This window comes from Caloenas nicobarica, chromosome 3 (assembly GCF_036013445.1).
Source record: "Caloenas nicobarica isolate bCalNic1 chromosome 3, bCalNic1.hap1, whole genome shotgun sequence".
Lineage (NCBI taxonomy): Eukaryota > Metazoa > Chordata > Aves > Columbiformes > Columbidae > Caloenas > Caloenas nicobarica.
The window spans coordinates 114,522,320-114,544,399 of NC_088247.1; the positions used below are offsets into that span (position 1 = coordinate 114,522,320).

At 42.1% G+C, this 22,080-nt stretch overlaps 1 protein-coding gene across 6 annotated transcripts in view; it reads right to left on the reverse strand.

Moving 5' to 3' along the window:
* PCSK2 (proprotein convertase subtilisin/kexin type 2) overlaps window positions 1–22,080 on the reverse strand; it is a 199,910-nt gene that overhangs the window by 102,781 nt on the left and 75,049 nt on the right. The window contains exon 1 of one of the 6 annotated variants that reach the window (XM_065632882.1): window positions 688–1,116. The exons of the other annotated variants lie outside the window; for them this stretch is intronic. Coding sequence (XP_065488954.1) covers window positions 688–867 — 180 coding nt within the window. The 5' untranslated portion in view covers window positions 868–1,116. Of the gene's footprint in view, window positions 1–687; window positions 1,117–22,080 lie in introns of those variants that run through there. 6 annotated transcript variants of the gene reach the window in all.

The following is a 22,080-nucleotide window of genomic DNA, read 5'->3' on the forward strand; positions in this document are numbered from 1 at the left end:
AATCTCCAATAGCACTTGAAGTTTCCCAACTTAAGTTTATCAGTGCTAAGCACTGATTGCTTATCATCCTTACTATTAAGCAATTTCATCAGCCTAGGGGTATCCTCTTTCTATGAGAATAACAGGGATATTAACAAGCCACCAGCCTCACAAACTTGACTGTCAAAACCCCTATGAAATCTTCCACTTAAATTGTGTGCAAGCTTCTCCATGAAGATGCAGCTTTAATTATTTTGTAAGCGCTCCGAGCAGTTTCAAGTGCAGCCGTGCAGGGGAAGTCCTGGGCGGCCCCAGCCGCTCCTGGACCCAGCCCCAGCTCCCGACCCCGCAGGATGGGAGCTCAATTGGAGGATGTTTACATAGTAAGTCAAAAAGCACTGAGCTGCCATGTGGGAAACTCCTCTGCTTTCCAGTCTAAGAAAATCACCCTTCAGGGCCGCTGCTGAGGAACACTTGCAAAGGCTCTTGGCACCGCTACTCCTAGAAATCTCCTGGGAAAGCGGGAGGATTGACGCGGGGACAGCCGGGACGCGCCCCGCTCCTCTCCCGCCGTAAAGTCGCGGGCAGGACCGTGCCAGGGGCCACCCCCGGGCCGCCGGGATGCTCACGGGAGGACACCGCCCGCCCTCAGCGCAACGTGAAGGGCACCGCACCTCCCCACTGGCCCGAGCCTGCGCGGGGGCTTACCTTCCGCACCCCGCCGAAGCCGTGCTCCGCCGCCACCCGCTCGGCCTCCGCCTGGCCCCCGCCGTGCAGCTCCACCAAGAAATGGTTGGTGTAGACGGTTCCCCGGGCCGGGGCGCCGAGGAAGAGCAGCAGGAGGAGGAGGAGGAGGGCGGCCGGCAGCAGCGGCGGCCCCGCCGGCATGGCCCCGCGCTGCGCGCCCGCAGCGGAGAGGGCGCCGGGCGGGCGAGGCGGGGAAGCGCCCAAAAGATGGGAGGGGAAGAGGGGGGTGGAAATAAATTAAAATTTAAAATAATAAAATAACGCGGCGGAGGCAGGACGGGAGCTGGGCGGCGGGGGGCTGCTGTGGGGGGCTGCTCCGGGGTGCCCGGGTGCGTGTGCCAGGGAGCGGGTGTGTGCGCGCTGCCGGCTCCGCATTCCCAGCCCCTCCTCGGCTCTAATTCAGCGGCGGCCGGAGGGAAAGCACCAGCCGGGAGGGGGGAACCGCCGCGCTGCCAATCATGGGCGAGGAGGATCGCCCCTGCCCCCCCCAGCACGCATCTCACACACGCCCCCCCGCACACCCCACGGCCCTCCCAACACCACCAGTGCACCTCTCACACCCCCCTCTCCATACTCCACCCACCCACGCCTCACACCCCCCAAACCACCTCACACACCCGTCACAATCCCCCCCTACAGAGCTCTGCCCTCGCATAAATGACACCCCTACACCACACTCTAGCCCCAGTTCAGCACCCACAGCCGCCCCTCATACCCCCAGCCCAGCCCCAGACTTGCCCCGGACCCTCCAGCTCTTCTTCCCATGGGTCTTGGGGGACCAAGAGCTGATTGTTAAGTGGCTGTAGGGCAGGGGTGTCAAACTCATTTTCACAAGGGCCACATCAGCCACAACACAATTCTAGGACTGTATACGTGTAACTACTCCTACATTTATACAGTCCTGAAATTACGCTTGGCCCTTTGAAGGCAACCGCGAGGCTGATGTGGCCTCCGGTGAAAATGAGTTTGACACCCCTGCTGTAGGGTCAGGAGAATCACACACTTTGGCAAACCCCAGATGACCAGGGCCAGCACCAGCTTCTAGTTTGAGCCCAGCGAACACAACGCATTTGGGGGCATCACATACACATACACACCTCCAGCTTGCACCCCACATCAGCTGCTCACGGGGCAATCAGACCCGTGTTGCCATCCCTCACTTTTGCAGAAGGCCCAGGGAGGTGGCCGGACAGTCCTAGGGCAGCCAGGGGAAAGCCTCAGGCCCAGAGCGCTCAGCCCAGGTCTCCCAAGCTGGTCAGCTGTGCAGGGACACACGGGGTCCAGGCTCACTGGGCAATCTCCACTTGATTTCACAGGGAAATCACAGCAGGAGAGCACCTGGGCATTCCCTGGGATGAGACAGCCAGGGAATGCCAGAGAAGTGGCAGCACCTGAGGGGATGGGAACTTGGTTCTGTAAAAAATCATCTGCCATTTGCAAAACTCCAAGCAGAAATGAACAGTACAGAACATGCAAGCTTACATCGAGGTATAGTTTAGGTTGTTCCTACAGATACGCTTGTTAATTTGTTGCGGAAAAAGTTAATCCTTTGATGGATCCCAGAATGGTGCCTTGGGAAAGACTGAGGGCATAGAAAGCATGGGAAGTTAGTACTGCTATTAAAACAAACAAAATGACAGATTTACTGTAATCCGTCCTACGAATGGTCAAATGGAGTACAGAACTTAAATCAATCTAGGAAAACAATGGAAAACAGCAAAGATCACAAGTGAGACTCTTCTTCCATTATCCTAAAATGCTTTAGAATATGACAGAAGAGCTTACTGCGTGATTGTGAATCCAAATGAGCATCGGTTTGTCATGACAAACTATTGATTTCCTTCCTCTGGATAAAATGAAATCCCTATTCAAACAGAAGGGAAATGGTAACTTGGAGCCTGATCCAAAGCCCATTTAAATCAACAGAAGTGCTGTAAATGAATGACTGATGTTGAAAAAAAAAAAAATCAAACACAAGGGAAAGGTAAAACATTAGAAATGGCATAGTAGAAAAGGAAAACATCTTTGTAGCCTCATTAAGAGACTATGTCAATAGAATTCAGCTTTTAGATGCCTGTTCTAAGCACAGACAGTTATTAAAAACAGCTTTGTTTAATTTCTTTAAGCCAAGTTGTTTGTTTTCATCAATATTCAGCAACACTTCTTACATCATTCCTCCCAGTATTAAAGCAGATCCTGCTGCATGACATGTTTCCAGGTGACGTGGGGCCAGTAAGATCTGCTGGTGACTGCTCGGCAGCTGATGGAGGCCCTACTGGTTTCCATCCATAGCTGTTCCTCGGGATCAGAAACTAAAGGAAAATAAAAAAGCAGCAAGCAAAAAGGATTTTTCTCTATTTTAAATCCCTGTCTGTGAAAATATAGATAAGCCTTTCCCGCCCCAGACGTCTTCCCTTGGTTGACATGTCTCTTTCCATTTTCTTGCCAGTCCACGGAAAGAACATCATCAATAACAAAGGCAATGGAACAGCTCTCCTGGCTCCCCCAAATTAGCAAGACAAGATCCTGCACACATTCAGAAACCAGGACCATATCACAGGTCTGGGTGAGGAGCCTAAGTCAGTCAGTGCGTATCTTCTGACATCGCTGACTGCTGGCTGACAGAACCACAAGTTGGGGCCACTGAAGAACTATATGGAAAGGACATTGCAATGCCGAGGAGGTAGCACCAGCTGGCTCTAGGTTATAAACCTCACAATGTCAAGCTTTGATAGTTTTGTCTATGTCATGACGTTTAAAAAAAAAAAATAGGTTAGAAAATACTTCAGTTAAAAAGTCAGATCTGAATAACATCAAGAAGAGAAAACTCAGGCCATTTAAAGAAAAATGGTCATTAAGAGTTGATGACTATAGAAGTTTAAGACCAGACAGAACCACTGGGATTTCTTATCTAGTGCTTTATGTAAACTGTAGGGCTTATTGGTATTAATTCTTGCTTCTGGTCTGTAGTCCTTTTTTTTTTTTCTTAATGTACCAATCTTGAGCTAAAAAAAAATCAAGACTAAAAATCAAGATGTATTACAGCCATTGTGGAAATGTTCCAATGATTGCTTAAAGCCATTTGTAAAAAGTTGTAGCTCTGCCTCTCTAAAATACCGATCAGTCCTGCATTGACTTCTAGGTGTTGTTTTTATTATGAGTTTGTCCACGGAACCACTGGACTATTATTATCCCCAGATAGTAGCTTTGAGGTTGTGATGATGAAGACATCTAGATAGCACTCCCTGAGTCTTTCTATGTAAGGCATATTTTCCATCCCCTCAAACGCTACCATTAAGTCTTTTTTCTCCTTGAATTGTGAACCATAGCTGCATCAGATGTTTTCTCTGCAGAGGTCAGGCCAGTGCTAAATAGATGTTACATCACATTTCTATTCTTACTGGGTACCCAGCGCTTTACCAGCCAAGGATTCAATTCAGTCTGCTTACCACCAAGTCTCCCTGATGTGCAGGACTGCTGCTCTCTAGGACAGCTTACTGCACCCTACATGGCCAACGATCTTTATCCCTAGATATATATTACCCTCCTTTATTGAAATACACATCGTTTACTTGCATGCAGCTTTCCAAACAATCCAGATCACTCAGCACTCCTCTCTTTTATGATTTACAACCTCCTTCTTTTACCTACAAACTTTATCAGTAAGGAATTTACATTGATGTACTGGATTTAGCAAGATCTTACAGAGATCATTTCTTGGCCCCAGTCCTCTGGAACCTCTCCAGAAACAAATCAACTTCAGCAATGACTCCCACTTTGTAATTATACTTAAGAACCTAGCATTTAATCAGTTTTTAGTCTGTTTCATAAAGGCCATTTTGATTTTGTATCTCATTTTTTCACTCACATGTCATGCAGTATCAAGGGTCTCTCAGACACAAGCAATGTTGTAGACACAATGGATCTAAAACCTGTGGGTTTTTTCCAATTACATCAGTTGGCCCAGTAAAAGAGACTAAGGTTCCCTATAAACTTGGGCTCATCTAACAGAAGACAAGTACGCAATACTACTAGTTTCACCAATCAAAACTACAAGTGTTTAAAAAATGATATAATGTTAGTTTAACAATTTCAGTTCCCAGAAGGATTGCTGACTACATCTTTAAACAACCATTAAATTACTACAATGCTCTTACAACAAGTAGTTGGCTTTCAGTCTAAGGTCACAAAGTACTAACATTTACAGAAGGTGTTTCTTTCCCTGGGGTCTGCAGAGGATGGTGCCATGCCACAGGAGGCCAGTATGTCAGAAGAAGTCATAAGAACTCATTTTCTCGCTGTGGAGTCAACTTAAATACAAGATTTACATTGCTTTTGTCTTTAATCATTCATCCTAGCAGATGTGTGAGCAGTAGCGTTCCGAAGAGCTGGAAACAGAATATTGCAATAATCAAATTTCACATATTATGACAGAGCAAAACACAGGAGCATCCTTTTGCACAAGTGAGTCTCCCTTAAACCTATCTTTCTGAAGCTGTGAAGGGAGCACACAGCCACACTTTGAATGGACTCTGGAGCAGGCTCAAAGATAATACCTACATTTGGAGCAACAGAAATGGGACTAAAAAGGAATGAGAAGAGATTTCAAAAGGAAATAATTGGATGCATATTTTAAAAGCCCACACCACGGTTGAAAGAAAGTGAAACACTATTGTTTAACAATCTCGTTTAGAAGTTACTAGGAGAGGGAATGAACAGACCTATTTGAAGAATAGCAAGAACTCGAGCCTTATAATCTCTGCATATCAAGAGCACCAGAGAACCTGTGTAATTGAATGTACAGTATGAAAAGAATAGAGGGAAATACTATCAGGAATCACCACGGCAGCTAAGTGGACCAGCCCACTGCTATGAGTTGACCCACTGCAGCTACAGGATAAGAGACCCTTCAGAAAGATTCCAGAACAAGCACTCTAAATGTACGTCTACTTATCAGCCTTGCTGTAGATCACCTTATGACAGCATATAAGACCCAGCTTTAAACTGGTTTGGTTTAGTACTGAGCAGCACAGGTACGAGGAAAGCAAAGCAGAAAGCACAGTAAATGAGTTCAGAGAGAGCACAGCTACTATTGCTTCACTTTGGGCTGATTGCCAAGTCAGCTGTGACTCTGAAAGAAGGTTTTCATAAAACTCACCTGGGCCATTTGAGCACAATGACAAGGAGATGGATGCATGAGTTATCATAGTAAACTGATGAAGCCCAGCAAAACCAGTGTTTCTGTGCAGAGTTTCTAGATTAAATAGTTTGGGATACAGTTATCTTAAATGATTTCAAGATCATTTGCCCTACCCTGTTTCCCTGAAAGTAAGACAGGGTCTTATATTACTTTTTGCTCCAAAACTTATTACTTTTTACATGTATAGCTGCCTGGACACTCTTTAAACTCACTTTTTAAACGAACTGTAACTAGGGCTTATTTTTGGAGTAGGGCTTATATTTCAAGCATCTTCAAAAATCCTGAAATATTGTGCTAGGGCTTTTTTGGGTAGGGCTTACTTTCAGGGAAACATAGTATTTCAAAATACTCACCCAAACATTTTCATTGCTTTATACTATTGGAATATTCTATTACTGTTATAAATGTATGAATGATGACAGCATTACTCACAGGCACATGGCTCCTGATCTGCTATATATGTTGAATGGTGCTGGGGGAGAGGGGTACAGCAGGCACCACTTTGTATCTAAGGTATGTGAACCTAGGAAGACTAGCAATTACCAGGCACAGGAATTAAGAACTAAAATGAAATATTTGATGCCATCACTTTGTGGGACTGCATGGACCTCTCAAGCTTAAAGGACATTTGATGACTGGAAGCCTAATCCACAGATTCCAACTGCGGGCAGAATCCTCTCAACAGATGTTTAACTATACAAGTGTTACACTGCCAAGTGTCAGGGTGAACAAGAACTGTATGTACTCATTTAGGGACATGATAATGCAAACAGTAAAGAAGAAGTGTATAAGAATTGGTTTTCAGCATCCATTGACTGCAAGCCGGCTGGGCTGAGCAAAGAGGATGGCAGAAGGAAAAGTGTAATTTCATCCTCAAGCAGATTTGGTTTTCTTTCATTTATTACCTCCAGACACAAGGAACAACAGAGGGGCTGGTAAGCACCATGGCATCTGACAGGCAGAAGGTGAAAACTGTTACTATAAACAGTGGAAGCAATCTCCCATGCTTACTTTACCAGTTTACAATCCAAAATGGACACAGAGAAATAGCTTACGTGTAAAACGTATGTTCAGAAGCCAGAAAAATAAATCCCTTGAAAGAAGAGAGTGTTCAACTGAGCATTTGAGTCTGCTTAAGTTTAGGACCATGCTGGAAGCCTCATGGATTTCACTGGGACTACAGCATGTACGTGTCTGTTTGCTAAATGGGAATATGATTTCCCATGTGCTGAAGCAGTTTCCTGAATCTGACTCTTAGCCACTGCTTAATGTCCACCTAGACAGATGTTCAGCTTAGGCAGCCATGGCAGGGAGGTACTAGAAGTAATGAAAATATGTGGTTCATTTATAATAAAAGGATATGCTTGTCACATTTTCCAGGCTTGTTTGGGTTTTACGCTACTGAGTTCTTTGCTGGAGACCAAGTCCGTCTGGAAAAGAGAGCTGTGCAAATGGTATTAGAGAACTAGAATTGCTCAGTAGAATCAGTTTGGAGCTGGTGATCTCTGTGACATTTTAGAAGATAACAATGGGTAAAAGAAAACTCCTAAGCAGGACTCGGAAGTAAAAACAACACCACCACAAAACTAAAACTCATCAACAGCAGCAGACTCAAGAGAAACGAGCCTAAGAAAGTCAAGGTAAAAAGACATCCATGAACCATGGAAATTACTGGGCAGAGGAAGACGGCTGGATAGGTAGAGTTAGGGACAGAGGAAAGGCTGAAAGTGAAACTCAGAAGGGAAAAAAATCAAAAGATCCAGCAAGATGGTCTCCAAGGAATCCACCCACATGGGTGATAAAACTTTCATGCATTACTAACAAATCTGTTTGCTTCAGAAGCTCCCAACTGTGTCCCAAATGAATTTCAGAAAGGCAAGAGGAAGAGAGAGCAGTAACTACAGTTCACTCAGCTTTCTGAGCCCTTGTGATTGTTCATCTCTTTGGTAAAGAGAAATGGGTGAGAACATACAGGTGTGGCACAACTAGTAATGAGCTCATCAACTTTGGTGAAGCACTAATTGTGAACGTGTTTGGCTGAAACATGGGATAGAACAGCTGTACACCAAAAATGCAGTTCATTGTCATCAAAACCCATATGCGGTGTTGACGGTTTCCATGACAATTTTGTTGGGTAAAAACCAGATGTTTGATTCCTAATGAAACAATGTTGAAAAAAATTGGTTTTACTGTTGTCCATTTCATTTTCATTTTTTTTTTTCATTCAAACATATTAAACATGCTATGGGGAGCATAATAATTTGTCTTAATAGTTAGCAATTATCAGTATAAAACAAATATATGCTTTCAGAATTTTTTTTTTTAATTTCCATGTATTAAAATTTCAGGCTTTGTTTCCAATCAAGAACAAAAATTTTAAAAGCTATTTTTTTTTTTTAACTCAAGTGCCTAAGAAAGAAGTATTATCATAGAACAATAATTTACAAAGGTAAGACTGAAAATAAAAGAAGATGCTCCTATCTGAGCTGAAAGCTCTCTATGGGCAGGCTTAAGTTTGCTTTCGTAAATTGGAGAAGTGGCACCATATATTCAGATAAACGTAGGTTTCTTTCAAGTTTATCTTTGAGATCCCAAGTTTCTAAAAGGTGAATTAAACTCTTCCACTACTAACTTTGTTCTCTCGTTGACAGGAAAACAAATATTCCAAGACTTCATTGTATAAATATCCTTTCTGATGGAACTTACAAAATTTCTGTATTTTCTATTTCAAATTAAATCCTTGAAGCCCACTGAAAAGTAGAGGCAAAGACAGAAAAAATATCTCCACCATCTCTGCTGGGCTGCTTTGATCACTTTTCTCGTAATTCAGCTGCCAAGTACTGCCACAGTTAAGTAGCTTGGTACATGACTGAGGTGAATTTGTCTGTGCTCTTTCTCGTACCAATTTCACAGCCTGCAGTTCAACTCTGTCCCTGGAAAAGGCTGAAAACCAGCAGTTTTTCCTTCATGTCTTCAGGAATTTTAAAAAGTCTTAATCATCACTATAAAAAAAAAAATAGAAGAGAAAACCCCCGATGTAGCTTAAAGCATCATACCAGAATAACAGTTTTAAGTTAATAGTGATTTACCCCTGTTAAGGTTCATTTCCTTCAGGATCTCTGCATAGCTATCTTTAGATTTTGTCACATTTTGCCATCTCATTCCAAGGACCTGCCTAAAAACCTTTCCTCTTGCAATCAGCGACCTCCTGACACTCCTGGTACATAGGCACCGGAGCTGGCACAGCATAAAAACGGGGACACAAAGCTCCGAGGATGCTGCAGACAGTCCTCTGCACATCAAGCCTGGACACTGACAGGGTCAGAATGCGCCACGTCCCACCATGGTGGAACCGAGAGCAGCTGCCACCACCCACCAGCCCAGCCCTTTGTCACCAGTCGTACCACAAAGAGCTGTTTGGTGAAGACCACAGCTGGTGCGGAGGAGACAGGTTTGCAAGGGGAAAGGCACAGGGAGAAACTACAACTTGAATTTTTCCCTCCATCTCCCACGCACCTCGTGTAGTGATTACTAAGACTGTTCGCACAATGAAACCTCATTCCAGTCTGAGGTTCAGAAGTGCTGTGCTGCAGACAACAACTATAAGCAACCTTTTGTAGAGAAAAATGGAGAATTTTCTAAAAGGCAGGCCATACAAAGCCTCCTGAAATTCAGTGAGAGATGGATGATGAAGTCTATTTTGTTCTTTGAAATTCTCCCCTGGCAGAAATAATTTTGTCTGGATTTTTGGCATGAAAACAAATACATCTATTCCTACACCTTTTCTGTAGTGCTATTTCCAAATCATTATAAAGCATATATACACATATTGTCACACTAAACAGTATCATGGCTTCCTCAACATTTCACCAAGAAGCCACTGCACATCCATAACTGAAAAAGAAAAAGTCAAATCTGACAGTGTAAGACAAAACAGAAAAAATATAAGCAAATAAGTCATTAGAAAAAACACATCACTTGTCCCCTGAACTGCTCTAATATAATCATTCTCTTCATAAAGAAATGCATTACCTGTTATTACTTCTGCTGTGAGATAACTATAATGAACATCACAAAAGCGTGTGCAGTGTCTGCTCAAGAGTTCGCTTCTAAACCACTGCAAAAAACTGGCATTTGGCTACATCTTAATTTTACTTGGAGAAAATAAAGAAGCCATGAAGAGCAGACGAGAGTTCAAGTCTTTCATAAGCATCTTGGTATGACAAAAATGAAATTTAGTGTGTTTGGAGTTTTGTTTTGGGTCTGATTCTGGTTTTGTTTTTACTTTGCTACACAATCAGATTTTAAGAAATGAGAACCTATTTTCCATCAGAACTACCATGCTGGCTTCAAGGTGGGGAGCCCTTCAAGAGACTTCTCAATTTTTAGCTCTTTGCAATCCCCACCTTTCAATGGGAGCAGAGCTGCACCAGCATCCCAAGGAAAAGCTTGGGATTCAGCAAGTTTTCCATTTGAATTTCACTTCAGAGAAGAGAGTATAACAATCCCAAAGAAAAAGGAGAGACTGACACTTCATTTGAAATCAACAGTTTCCAATTCAAGACAAAAGAATTTAGATGAGAAAGGAAACAAAAGGTCTGGTCTTTGAGACAGGTTTGCCTTTGTACATATTTCTCACCTAATCTATATAAGAGGACACTGGTCTTGGTGAAACCATGGAGCACTATTTTTAAAACATCAAAAAGAAAAGGCATCTGGCTCCCCAAATGTGCATTGCTGCTTTGCCCAAGGGTTTGTTTTGGCAGGTTCTTTTAGCCACATTGCATTCAGGTTACTCTCAGGAGCCATCCTTTCGAGCCATGGCAATACCTTGGATGAGGAAATCGAGCAACAGAATCACCAATATCACAAAGGGCATCACAAGACAGAAATAATCTCAGTGGGAAATGTATTGATTCAATCTTCTTATGGAAGTGTGTAACATAGAACAGTCCAAATAATTCTGGATATTAAAGGATCACAGTAACATGTTGTAGATATTGAATAACTGTGTTACCAGGAAATACAATAACAAAAATAAATATGAAAAACTGAAAAAAATGAACAGTAGAAAAGGGGAAGAAAAGCCTGCAGTGTGCTATTTGCTATGCAACAATCATGGATCTTATCAAATCACACCATCGTATCTTTGTATAGACTCCTCTGTGCAATTATTGCTGAAATGTAGGACAAAGTACACCCTATATTCAATTTATATAGGCTGCAGAATATTAAGCACTGAATAAAGGATTTCTTTTTTTTTTTAATAAAGAACAGATGGTCACCTTATTCAAGCAACTGTTGAGGAAAAGAAAAATGATTCACTATCAGGCATCGAAGACTAAAAATGGACAGATTCAGATTCACTCCCTTGTGCAAAGCAGTGGCATTAGCATCCAGCCACGAACAGATATAAGGCAGGAGAAAAGAAGTGATGGAAGAGGGCTCCTCATGGTCAGCCCTGCCTGCTGCTCTCCATGGGATATAAGCCATACCTAACAAGTCTAAGCTTCTGCTGAGCAAAACCTCTAACGGTGCCTAAAGGCATTTTTGATGTCCAAGTTCAATGATAACAAATGGAATCGCCAAAGGGTACAGTAAAGGAATAAACATCTTAAAGCCTGTAAACTTAAAATTGAGTTATATCAGGAGGTCATATTTTATCACTAGGTGGCATTGCTCTAAATCTTTCAGTGCCTCAGTTCTGAGCTCTTTACTGTATGGGTAATACTCTAACAGCTAATGAAACACACAGGTTTCACTGAGGCGGCACCAGCCATGCTGCTCAAAATATGTGTACACCACTTCAGTGAATCTGCATGGTTAGTGTTTTATTCTAACTTTGGCCTTCAACAAATCTGTTCACTACTGCAGAAATAAACACAGTCCATAATCAGATGTTCACATACTCCAACCGAGAACCTCAGCCTACTCAGAAGCATTTGTAAAACAACCCCAGTCCCTCCATAGCCTCCCCCTTCACTCTCACAAATCTTGCCACAAGGGACAGCACAGCTGGTTACATCTCATGTTCCTGTCTTGTACAACAGCTATAAAAACAGGGCTGTTTGCCAATCACTGCACCACTGGCTTGGCTCATTGGCCCATGGAATTTGAAAAAAAAAAAAAGTTTAAAAGTTCTTTTCATTTTTTTTTTTTACTTGAAGTGTTGAATTGCCTGTGAGAGCCATTAATGAAAAGTGCGACAGCGTAAAATAGAGAAGTAAAAAAGCACGAACATTTGTATTATCTCTAAACCTGAATAAGGTTTTCAACAGCATAGAAATGATGCAAGAACTCAAACTTCCATTTTGAAACAACCTTAACAAAACATGTGTCCAATTCAATTTTGGGAACTACTGAAATCTCATTATGACTTCAGTAACTAAATCCTATGTGTTGTATTTAGGGCTTATGACCCAGTGTGCAATGGTACAATATTCCGAAGAGTGTTTAAAGCTTAAAGGAAGTTGAGCCATGTCTAAAATGCAATCCTGAAATCCCCTAGCCTGTAAATACCTAAAGCATAGACATGGCAAAAAGACTGTTTATGCATTTCATATTCAGGAGCCACTGGATAAGAAATAGAGCAAGGTCTTAGAAAAGGGACTAGAGCCTAGAATTCCTCACTTTTAGCTGAGGACCCCAGGCACCAGCTAAGAAATCATGATCCTTACACATCTACATTTTTGAGAGATAACAAGTGAGGACATCCAGCCTCTCACACAGGAAATCCCCGCACGTTTACCACCTTAACAGCTACAGCCTCAGTTCCATTGCTCCATTTTCTCTTCCTTTCTAAAATAGACCCTTTAATGAAAAGTACTGCATGGCCTGGATGGCTCTATCTGCTTTACTTATTTGACAAGCTGATTTGTATTTGCCTCTGTTTCAACAAATCAACTTCATTAAGTCAGCAGCAATGACCCTTCCCGTTGTCCTAAGCTCAGATCAACAAGAAAGGGGTCGGAACAGCTCTACGAACAGCAGTGCTCCTGTTCAACAGAATGCTTTTTAGTAGAGGAAAGTCAGTCAAAGGAACCAATAGTTATTTTCACTTTCAATCTCACACAGATTTAATTTCTGAAAGTCAAGAATTGTTATGAAAAACCCCTTATTTCCCTTACACACCTCCTTATATACCTTCTTACTCTGATAAACATACAGATGACCATCCTCCAGCTCTGAGAAGTGAGAAACAGCCTCACAGAAGCAGGTCAAGGAAGCTTTCCCCCCCTCTCTGAGCCCGTACAGCCCGAGTTTCATTCACGAGGTTCTCCAACAGTTGCTTCAAGTCTTTGTAATTGGGCACGTGTAACTGTTCAATCAGACCGATAACACTTACTCATCCTTGCAAAGCACTTTAGCTCCAGGGATGAAAGCACCTTAGCACTAATGGCAACTATTGGCTTAGCCTACAAAAGCCTTGAATACACACTGGGGAAAAAAAAATCATAGGGAAAAAAAAAAGTTTTAGCAGTGTAACTGAATCAGTTTAGAAAGTTTAGCTAAAAGCAGTGAACCTCCCTTATCTGTGTGCTGTGCTCTCAGCCCACGGCACAACGCTGGTGTGCCCAAGATACACCACTGCTGTCCTCATACAACACCCCTCCTCCATCTCTCCCTTCTCTGAAATTTATGCCATGGCAGGTACTGCCAGAAAACAGCCCCTCTTTCATGAAGGATCCAGGAAGTTTTGCTTGTTTTGTTTTTTCCCTCTTTCATTCAATCCAGTGAATGCCAGCCACTGATTAACATCTCATTTCCACTCCTGCTACATTGCAAGTACCATTTCTTCCTGAAATAGCCCAGTGCAGATGATAGAATCATAGACCAATACCTTTTGTTTGTATGTGCTTTGAGAATCACATGTTAAATCACTGTGGTTAACCAGTGACTACCCCAGCTTGACACTGCTGTCCAGATATGGGCTGAGTGTACATGTTATACCATTGAAGAATAATTAAGTAGTCTGTTAAAAATGAACAGTGATTGATATTAATATAGTCATCTTAATAAAACTACCCACATATGCATGACAGATTGTGATGCTGACAATAGGATTTCAAAAGGAAAGCCTCTGTGATGATAGCACACCCTCAAAGGGAAGGCTCTGTGATTCAAATATGTGAATTCAGAGACTAAATCCCTTCTCGAGTCTGCCACTCACTTCCAGAGTTGCACTCACCTACAAAATGGGGACATTTATATGAATTAGGCATATCTAATTTAATCAGGCATGCCATATTGAAACATTTGCATGAAAGATTATGAGGAAATGCAAAAAACCCACATTTGCTCCCTCCAGAAGCAACTGACTGGAGTCTGCAGGGACTCAAACTTTTTGGCAGAGAAACAAGCTTCTCTTTCTCAAGAACAGACAATCTGTAGAGTCATTTACCCCTCACTCTCCCAAGTTGCCTGTTTAAGGTCTGGCATTTCTCTGCTCAGGAAGCAATTCCGTTCATTTCTGTAGCATCCCTCGTGAGACTCTCAACGGGGCTGAGCACTGAAACAAAAGGTCACCAGGAAATCAAACCAGGAGTGGGGCTGCGAGCTGGCGCTCACGACAGCAGGAGAGAAGGATGGCTTTGTGGCTACGGGCACAGGGGCTAATTGCAGGTTTCTTGACCTCCGAGGATTTGGCTAAGATGTCAGATCTGAATTGCTTTTATTGAACGTACAAAGTAAAGTCAGGCAAATGTTAGAAGCGAGAACGCCTTCTGGAAATAAGACATAATTATAACATCATAGGAACTGCTCACACGTATCTAAAAGAAATTGTGTCTTAAAATCAGTCTGCTGCAAGGTTAAAGTGAAAGAGCATCTGAGATTGAAGTATTTATTAGCTATCTTTCTGCTGATTTTCATTGGTAATTATTAGCTGCCTAACATTTCTGACAAAAGCAGAGTCTCTCATCAATAATTTGATAAGTTGCACTGCAAATATTTGGAATAATGTGAACAATTCTGGTCACTCAGATTCAAGAAAGATGGAAACTCCTGGAGGTATTATAAAAAACAATAAGGACAGTCATGACAACCAAGAGTCAGCCCAAAGGTTGCAAAGTCCCTCTGGGTTTTCTCAACCAATCAAAGCAGCTGAAGAGAAGGGAAAAGGATGCTCAGAAAATCACAATTCCAGAACCATGGAAAACAAAACTAGGGGCAAGCACTGACAAGGAAGGGACACTGAAGACCAGGTGCAGTATTGTTATAAGAATAAATGATTATTAATAATCCATACTGAGGCAGGATTACACTGAAAATTAAAAGATTAAGCATTAAAAGAGTGAGGTCTTATAGATGGGACACAGGTTTTAAGATATAGCTTGCTAAGCTTCTGAAAAAAGCTGTGATGTGGTGCACTCAGCAAGAAGGAGCTGGAATTGCTAACCTGGTAGAACACTCCCAGTTCTTTGTACCGATGTTTCTTTTAAAATTTAAAAAAAAAAAAAAAAAAAGGCAGCCATGCTCATATAAGGTGTTTTTTTTTCCCAAGAAATACACACATGAAATAATTTGCATAGAAGTTTCATTTCCCCATAAGGATTTGGAGAGAAAAGTAAAATAAAATAAAGAGTTAAACTTTGTTTTTCCCCTATTGCAACTAAAACATCTGCTGTGACTACATGGTGAAGAAAGGCAAACAGCTAGGACGAAGCATTTTATCAAAGGGTGACAGATTTCTGAAAAATCTATCAGCAGGGCTTGGCAGCTAATAGATAAATTACAAGCCCATGATAGATAATAACTAAGTTCTGTGGGCTGAGCAAATGCCAAACATTGCAGCTGATGTTTTTAGACCATAGAAACTCTCCAAAGGTAGGAAGAGTTTCCAACACAATGTACTACTCCGCTGTTCGCTAGGCATGTTCTGTAGTATTTTATATATCCCTCTGGCAGGATAACACCTGTACCTTTTCTAATTAGTTTTACCAGTTCTGACTACATTAGACCAAAAATGATTGGGGGCAAAAATACCAAAATACATGGTATGTCTTGGCCTGACCTTCTCTACAAAATGGTACAGGAGATGTAAGTGTTCCTAGGTGAGGATTTGATCCCAAAATGACAGCTCAGGTCTTTCTCGTACCTTGAGGGCCTCATTGGGAAGGGATGGCAGCCTCAGGGTCTCCCTGAAGAAGAAACTGAGCTGCAGTTCCCCTTCTGAGCTGCCCTGCACAACACTACCTGGATCAGTTAGTGTGGAAGGAAACGTGCTCGTCTTCTTCTCTCTCACAGCCAAGGGGTACCTGGAGGATGCAATGGTTTGAAAGTCTCAAGAAGCTGCAGAACAGGTCCCATTCACATACAACCAGGGTGACTACAGCTACCAGCTGGCCCTTGCATGCTGCCCAGGAAAGTGTAGAGATGAAAGTAACACATGAAGAGTGGCAAAGGGGGTGGAAGAGAAAGAGTGTGTAAGACTGAAAGGAAAAGTAAGGAGAGCAGGCAATGGGAAGGATGGAGGAGGGAAAGAAGTGAAAGATGGGTAAACCAAAGAACATATATGAATACAAAAGAAAGATGGCATGAAAGAAGAGACAGAGCCAAAATATATGCAAAGCCCAAACAAAACAGGGTGAGAAACTGCTATGGGAAATAAGCAAGCTGAGAGGATGTGTGAACAAAATGTACTTCTCTTTGTCATGGCAAACCCACTGCCTCCCGTCTGCCTCCTTCCAGGCTGCTTCCCTGCAACAGCTTGCACTTCTGGCACAGCTGCCCAGTAGCCTAAATATTTATCTCCATATCTATTGATTCTAATATTTAATATAGTATCTTGCAAAGCACCCAAAACCAGCTCTAAATAATCATCTAGTGCAGTTTCTGCACATCTGTAAGGGCTGGGATGCAACACCTCCTCAGTACAGCATCATTACAATATGTCTTTAAGCCTCTGCAAACAAATCCAACTGGTGAACAGTTGTTGGTTTATCACGCAGTTCTCTAGAGCCACAATAGGTTGAATCTGCCTACTAGATTCATTGCACAAATTCCTGAGAGGTGACTTGAATTACATTTAATCTTTGTTGCAATATGAAAATGTTGCGGCAGTTTGAGATGCTTCCATCCCTTAAAATGAACTAAATTGCCTCATTCCAGGAAAAGGTAAGATGCTGCTTCAGCATCATCAAACACAACTCCTACTGAGGTCAACAGAAATTTCACCAGTACAACAGATGCAGAACAGATTGAAATTCTGCACTCTTTTTATTTGCTTACTAGCCTCTAAAGCAGACTGTGACCCAAATCATGCTTCCACACAAACCTGGTGTTCCCCAGCAGGACTGTTTATGTGGACAGAATTTGACACTAGTGTTCTTAGGTATAAAGCTGTAAATTTACTACTCATAGGCCTGTGTTATTTCTCCAACACTTATTCGCTCTTGGCTTCCAAAAGGTGCCATAAACCAGGAAGAAGGCTTTTTAGTGAAATGACAGAGAAGTGGCAGTCTTCCCAGCTGCAGAGCTGTGAAAAGATGATGGCTGTTAGGTGTATCCTTTGACTGTATTTTTACAGGATGAAATCAGTGTGAGTATGCACAATCCATAGGCACTTCCTCAAAGATGGCAGCTGAAAGCATTTTTTGTTAGAAAATACACAGGAAAATCCTCAGGACAACAGAACTTCTCGTCTAAGACGATCTCCCTATCTTGCAAAAAAGCCCATGAGAGTCACTTCCACAAACCAAATCATTCCTGGGGCGTCTGCAGCCACTAATTTGAAAATACTGTGCCCCTTTTCCAGTACTCATCCCTCACTCATGCTGGTCCATGGCTAAGGGACCACAGCCAAAACTCAGGCGTCTGTTCCTGGGAAGCCTTTCATCCAGCATGGCTATATACTCTGTTGTGTGACACTGTAGTCCTTTGTTAATTTTTTTTGTCAAGATTGCAAGCATCCCCCAGCTCTAACTATGCCGGACACACTCTGCTGCTTGTTTTGAAGAGCTTCTAGAACATGTTTCAGGAGCAGCTGTCTGAACCTACCAGAGCACTTGGACATATCTGAAGACACTAGTGACACTGGATTCCTTGGCTCTTCCTTGGGCTGAGGTACCATCAATGATGTTTTTATTTAAGAATGTAATGAAAGGCGACTAGGGACTTCTGAAATTTGGCTTGATATTTTAGCAGTACAACTAACAATGACAAAATTCAGGCATGTACCTTATTTAAAAAAAAAAAATCAAATCCCTAAAAATTGTAAAAATTACATAGAGAGTTTGTCCTTATCAGTTTGTTAATCTCAACCACGAAAAAGCTACAGTTTAAATTACTTCCTAGAACCAGGTTGCCAAATGCACTAGGGCTCATAAGCAGCTTGTCTTTTAAAAGGACCAAGAATGTCAGTGAAAGCAGAAATTCTTTCTACATTCTGAAATTATTTTATGAGCTAATATGGTCAAACCAATAATTTTAATTTAAAAAACAGACTACGTGCTTTTGCAAAGGTGGAATAGATGCAGAGTGGGCAGGTAAAGCCTTTTTACCTTGAAACACACCACGTTCTCATTTCTAAGCGATCTTTCAGTCTTATAGTTTACTTATTTGCTTCTCCCCTCTGGCACTTTCAAGCAAAGAGCAGGTTTTCAATACCACTGTGTGTCTTAATGTTAGCACAAAAAGCATCCATGGGCATAAGACAAGATGCAGATTGTAAGTGTTCAAATCTGGGTTTAGGGTTCCAAACAGATACTAAGTTTGCTACTGCTTTTGGCTACGTTGCACTTAAATAGGCAACTGAAAGAGGTTTTGGGAACATTTCTCAGAAGAAGTCCCATGTGTAAGGAGGAAAACTGACTCCAGAGCTCAGGGCACTGTCCAAGACATTATGCCTGGGTGAGAGCTGGGACCACCAGTGGCTCCAGCACAGGGTGAGAAATGACAACATTACACTGTAAGTCTCTTCATGACACCCACTACCATTAAGGCACCATGTGGGAGTGGTTAATGACAGAAGGATAGAAGAAGTACAAAGCATTGGGCAAAGGAAAAAAGGTGAACAATTTAGGTAGCCTTTAATGTCTGATGCCGCACAATTTGAGTACTTGCAGACAGCAGGAGGTATTTGACATTTTCCTCTTCAGAGATTAGCACTTGCAGGTATTGATTTAAACTAGGATTTATACCATGAGTGTCATTTTTACAAGGGGTACAATAAGAGAGATTAGCAAGAAATTGCCAGGCACACCATCTTTAATCAGCTGCAAACTGTTTTCATCCTAAATCTGTAAGTTCGTCAGAAAAAACAAAATGCACATAACTAAGTGGAGCAGCAGTAAAAGAGCATTCAGCTCGTCAGAATAAAAATAGCCACCAAGGAAGGGTGCCATAAGAGAGCTTTTTGGGTTTTATTTTTGGTCTGGAACAGATTCACAGTTCATGCCACAGCTTTTTAAATCTTATTATCTGGTTTGGATTAGAATTAAAGTTCCTTCTCAAACACCAAGCCTTTACAGGGCATGGGTTCCACCAGAACATGTCAGAAGGCTGCCAGGCCAACTTCTCATTACCCGAGTCCCTTTCTGGATGCAGTCTCAAGCAATGAGCACCCCTTTTTCAACCTAGAAGCCTTCCTTCGGAATAAATAGGTTTAAAAACACAACACAAGGACAAAATCCACCCAACTCAGTGTCTGAATGGATCCCCAAAGCTGTGCCTGTGTTTATGTAAGCAGCCACCTTTGGATGTAGTTTTCCTCTCATCCTGTGGCGAAAGTTTACCGAGGCCAGGCTGTCACAGGAATTGAATAGCAAGAGAAAAGAGGAATGGCTGGGACAGAGACATCAAGCCTTCGGGGGCTGCTTCAGAGGAAATCAGAGAGGTGAAATTAGAGAAGTGAGGTGCCGTCAGAGCCATCTCCTACCCCAAACAGCAATTTCACACCTGGGAGCAGCACAAGCCAGCTTCACTTCCCAGGCTTCTAGCCTAAAAATAATTAGGTAGAACATTTTGCTGGTTTGGTTTGGTTTTTCATCTGCAGGCAACAGCGTGAAAAAGCTGCTTTCCTCATCTGCGCCTGTCCAGCGGGAAGCTCTCAAAGAAACAATGTCAAAATGCAACACGCCTCCATGGCGCAATGGGGCCAATTTATGATGGCTGAGGATCTGACCCGGGCTGCTTCTCTCATTTCTCTGCTATTCAATCTGTATTCAAAATGCTTTGCTGTCAGAGGTTTATCTTATGAAATAGTAACGCCATTCTGGCTGAATGCCAAGGCTGGGCTAAGGGACAGCAATACATTAATGCTCCAGGCAATCAGCTCAGCAACTTTCAACTGTCAGTCACAGCTCTCTGAAACTATCCTGGCAATAATAAATGTTTTTAGATATACTCCAGAAAATGTGAGACTTTCCTCTCTCTGTACACAATGGGTCTAACACAACTGCAATGAAAATCAACCAGTCAGAAAATAATTTTAGTTCTTGTATAAACATCTATTTTTTAAGCAGGGATACACAACCTGCTTTGGGGAGAACTCAACGAATGTTTTTAACATTAAACAAAACATAACATAATTACCCAAGTAGAAAATGAAGACTATTGTGCCCAAGGAAAACAAAAAGCTTCTGGAAGGGGAAAAAAAATTCTCTTATGTTTATTTTACTAGGGATGTACTTTTAGTTAGAGCATATTTAAATTACTAGACTGGACTTCAAAGAGACGATAACATAGTGAACCATCCAGACCATATAACCCTCTGTAGGCTGAATCTGCAGAGAGCTCAAGGTTTTGTTTTCTGCATGAAGAAAGGGGTCAGATCTAATTCTTGCATGAAAGTTGTTTCAGTACAGCTTTAGAAGAAGAAAACTCCTGCATTACCAAGTCTCTCTCTACAGCATATTTAACAGTTCCTTGATCTCTTCCTACTACCAAATAATTCATGGGATTCACTGCGTCTTAGTCCATAGAAAGTTTCTTGTAGTAGAAATGCACTAGGCCTTGTGATGGAGGAGAGATCAAGATAAACAAGAAAAAAAAAAAAAAATTGTTCACTGATTTCTTTTTTTTTTTTCCCCCCCTCATAGATGTTTATCAAGTTACCAGTATCTGGTATGTTTTTGTATTCTGACTTAAATCTAAATTTTTCCGTCACAGAAATTTAATTCACATAAACAATAATTTGCAAAGAATTACTGAGAGCATCGTGCTCCTTCAGCAATTGTCTCCTTCCTGAAGGACTGTCTCCCTTTATAAGGTTGCTTTCCAAGTAAACAACCTCACCTGAAACCTTATTCATCATCTACTAATGGTGGAGAATGCGAACGTGCTTGCACTCCTGATTTGTTACTCTTTTCAGACGGTACAAAGAGACAGAAAACAACAGTTTTTGAAGGGCCAAATGCAAGCAAAATGGTTAGTCCTCAGTGATTTCCATTAAGTTAGAAAGCGTCCTTACCTTTGCATTATCCACTGCGAGAACAGCTGCCTGACACCTGTGATCAGCTGCACCACATTTTCACTCCCTTAACAGTAGCGTTGATTTAGAATTAAACACAAAAAACCCCAAGCCATGAAAGTACAGAGTCTAACTGGGGAAAGGAGAAGATGAACTCTAGTTTTGGTTAAAAACCAAAAACAACAAAAATACCCAACAAGCCACAACTACCACAAACCAAAAAAACACCCCACACCACAACATTCCTCACAAAATTGGAAGAGCAAACAAATTTGGTTTTGGGAGGTTTTCTTCCCCCTCTGTAAATATCAACATGCAGTATTTCCAAAAGGAAACAATTCCCATTGAGCCAATAGCCCATGAAAGGAAAACCGGACAGTCTACTGAGCAACTGCAGGAAACTTCCAGAAGGATCTCAGGAAGAACTGTTCTTTGGGGCTCACACAATCCCCACTCTCTAAGAGCCAATTAGTAGTACCGACACCAGTTAACTCTCCCCAACCAGAATACATCAAAACTTTCTGATCCTCAGCCTTGGGACAAATCTCTTCCAGAACTGGCAGTTCTTTCCTGAAATCAGAGAGGCTGAAAAAGCTATTCTGTCCTGAAGCTGAGTATCTAGAAAGCATCTTTTAACCACATGATTCCCCAGCTGCTGGACCATCCCTATAGAGCCAAAATTCACAGATGTTAACACTGCATTCAGCCAAAAATTGTCATACTCCAAATACAGGGGCGTATCTCT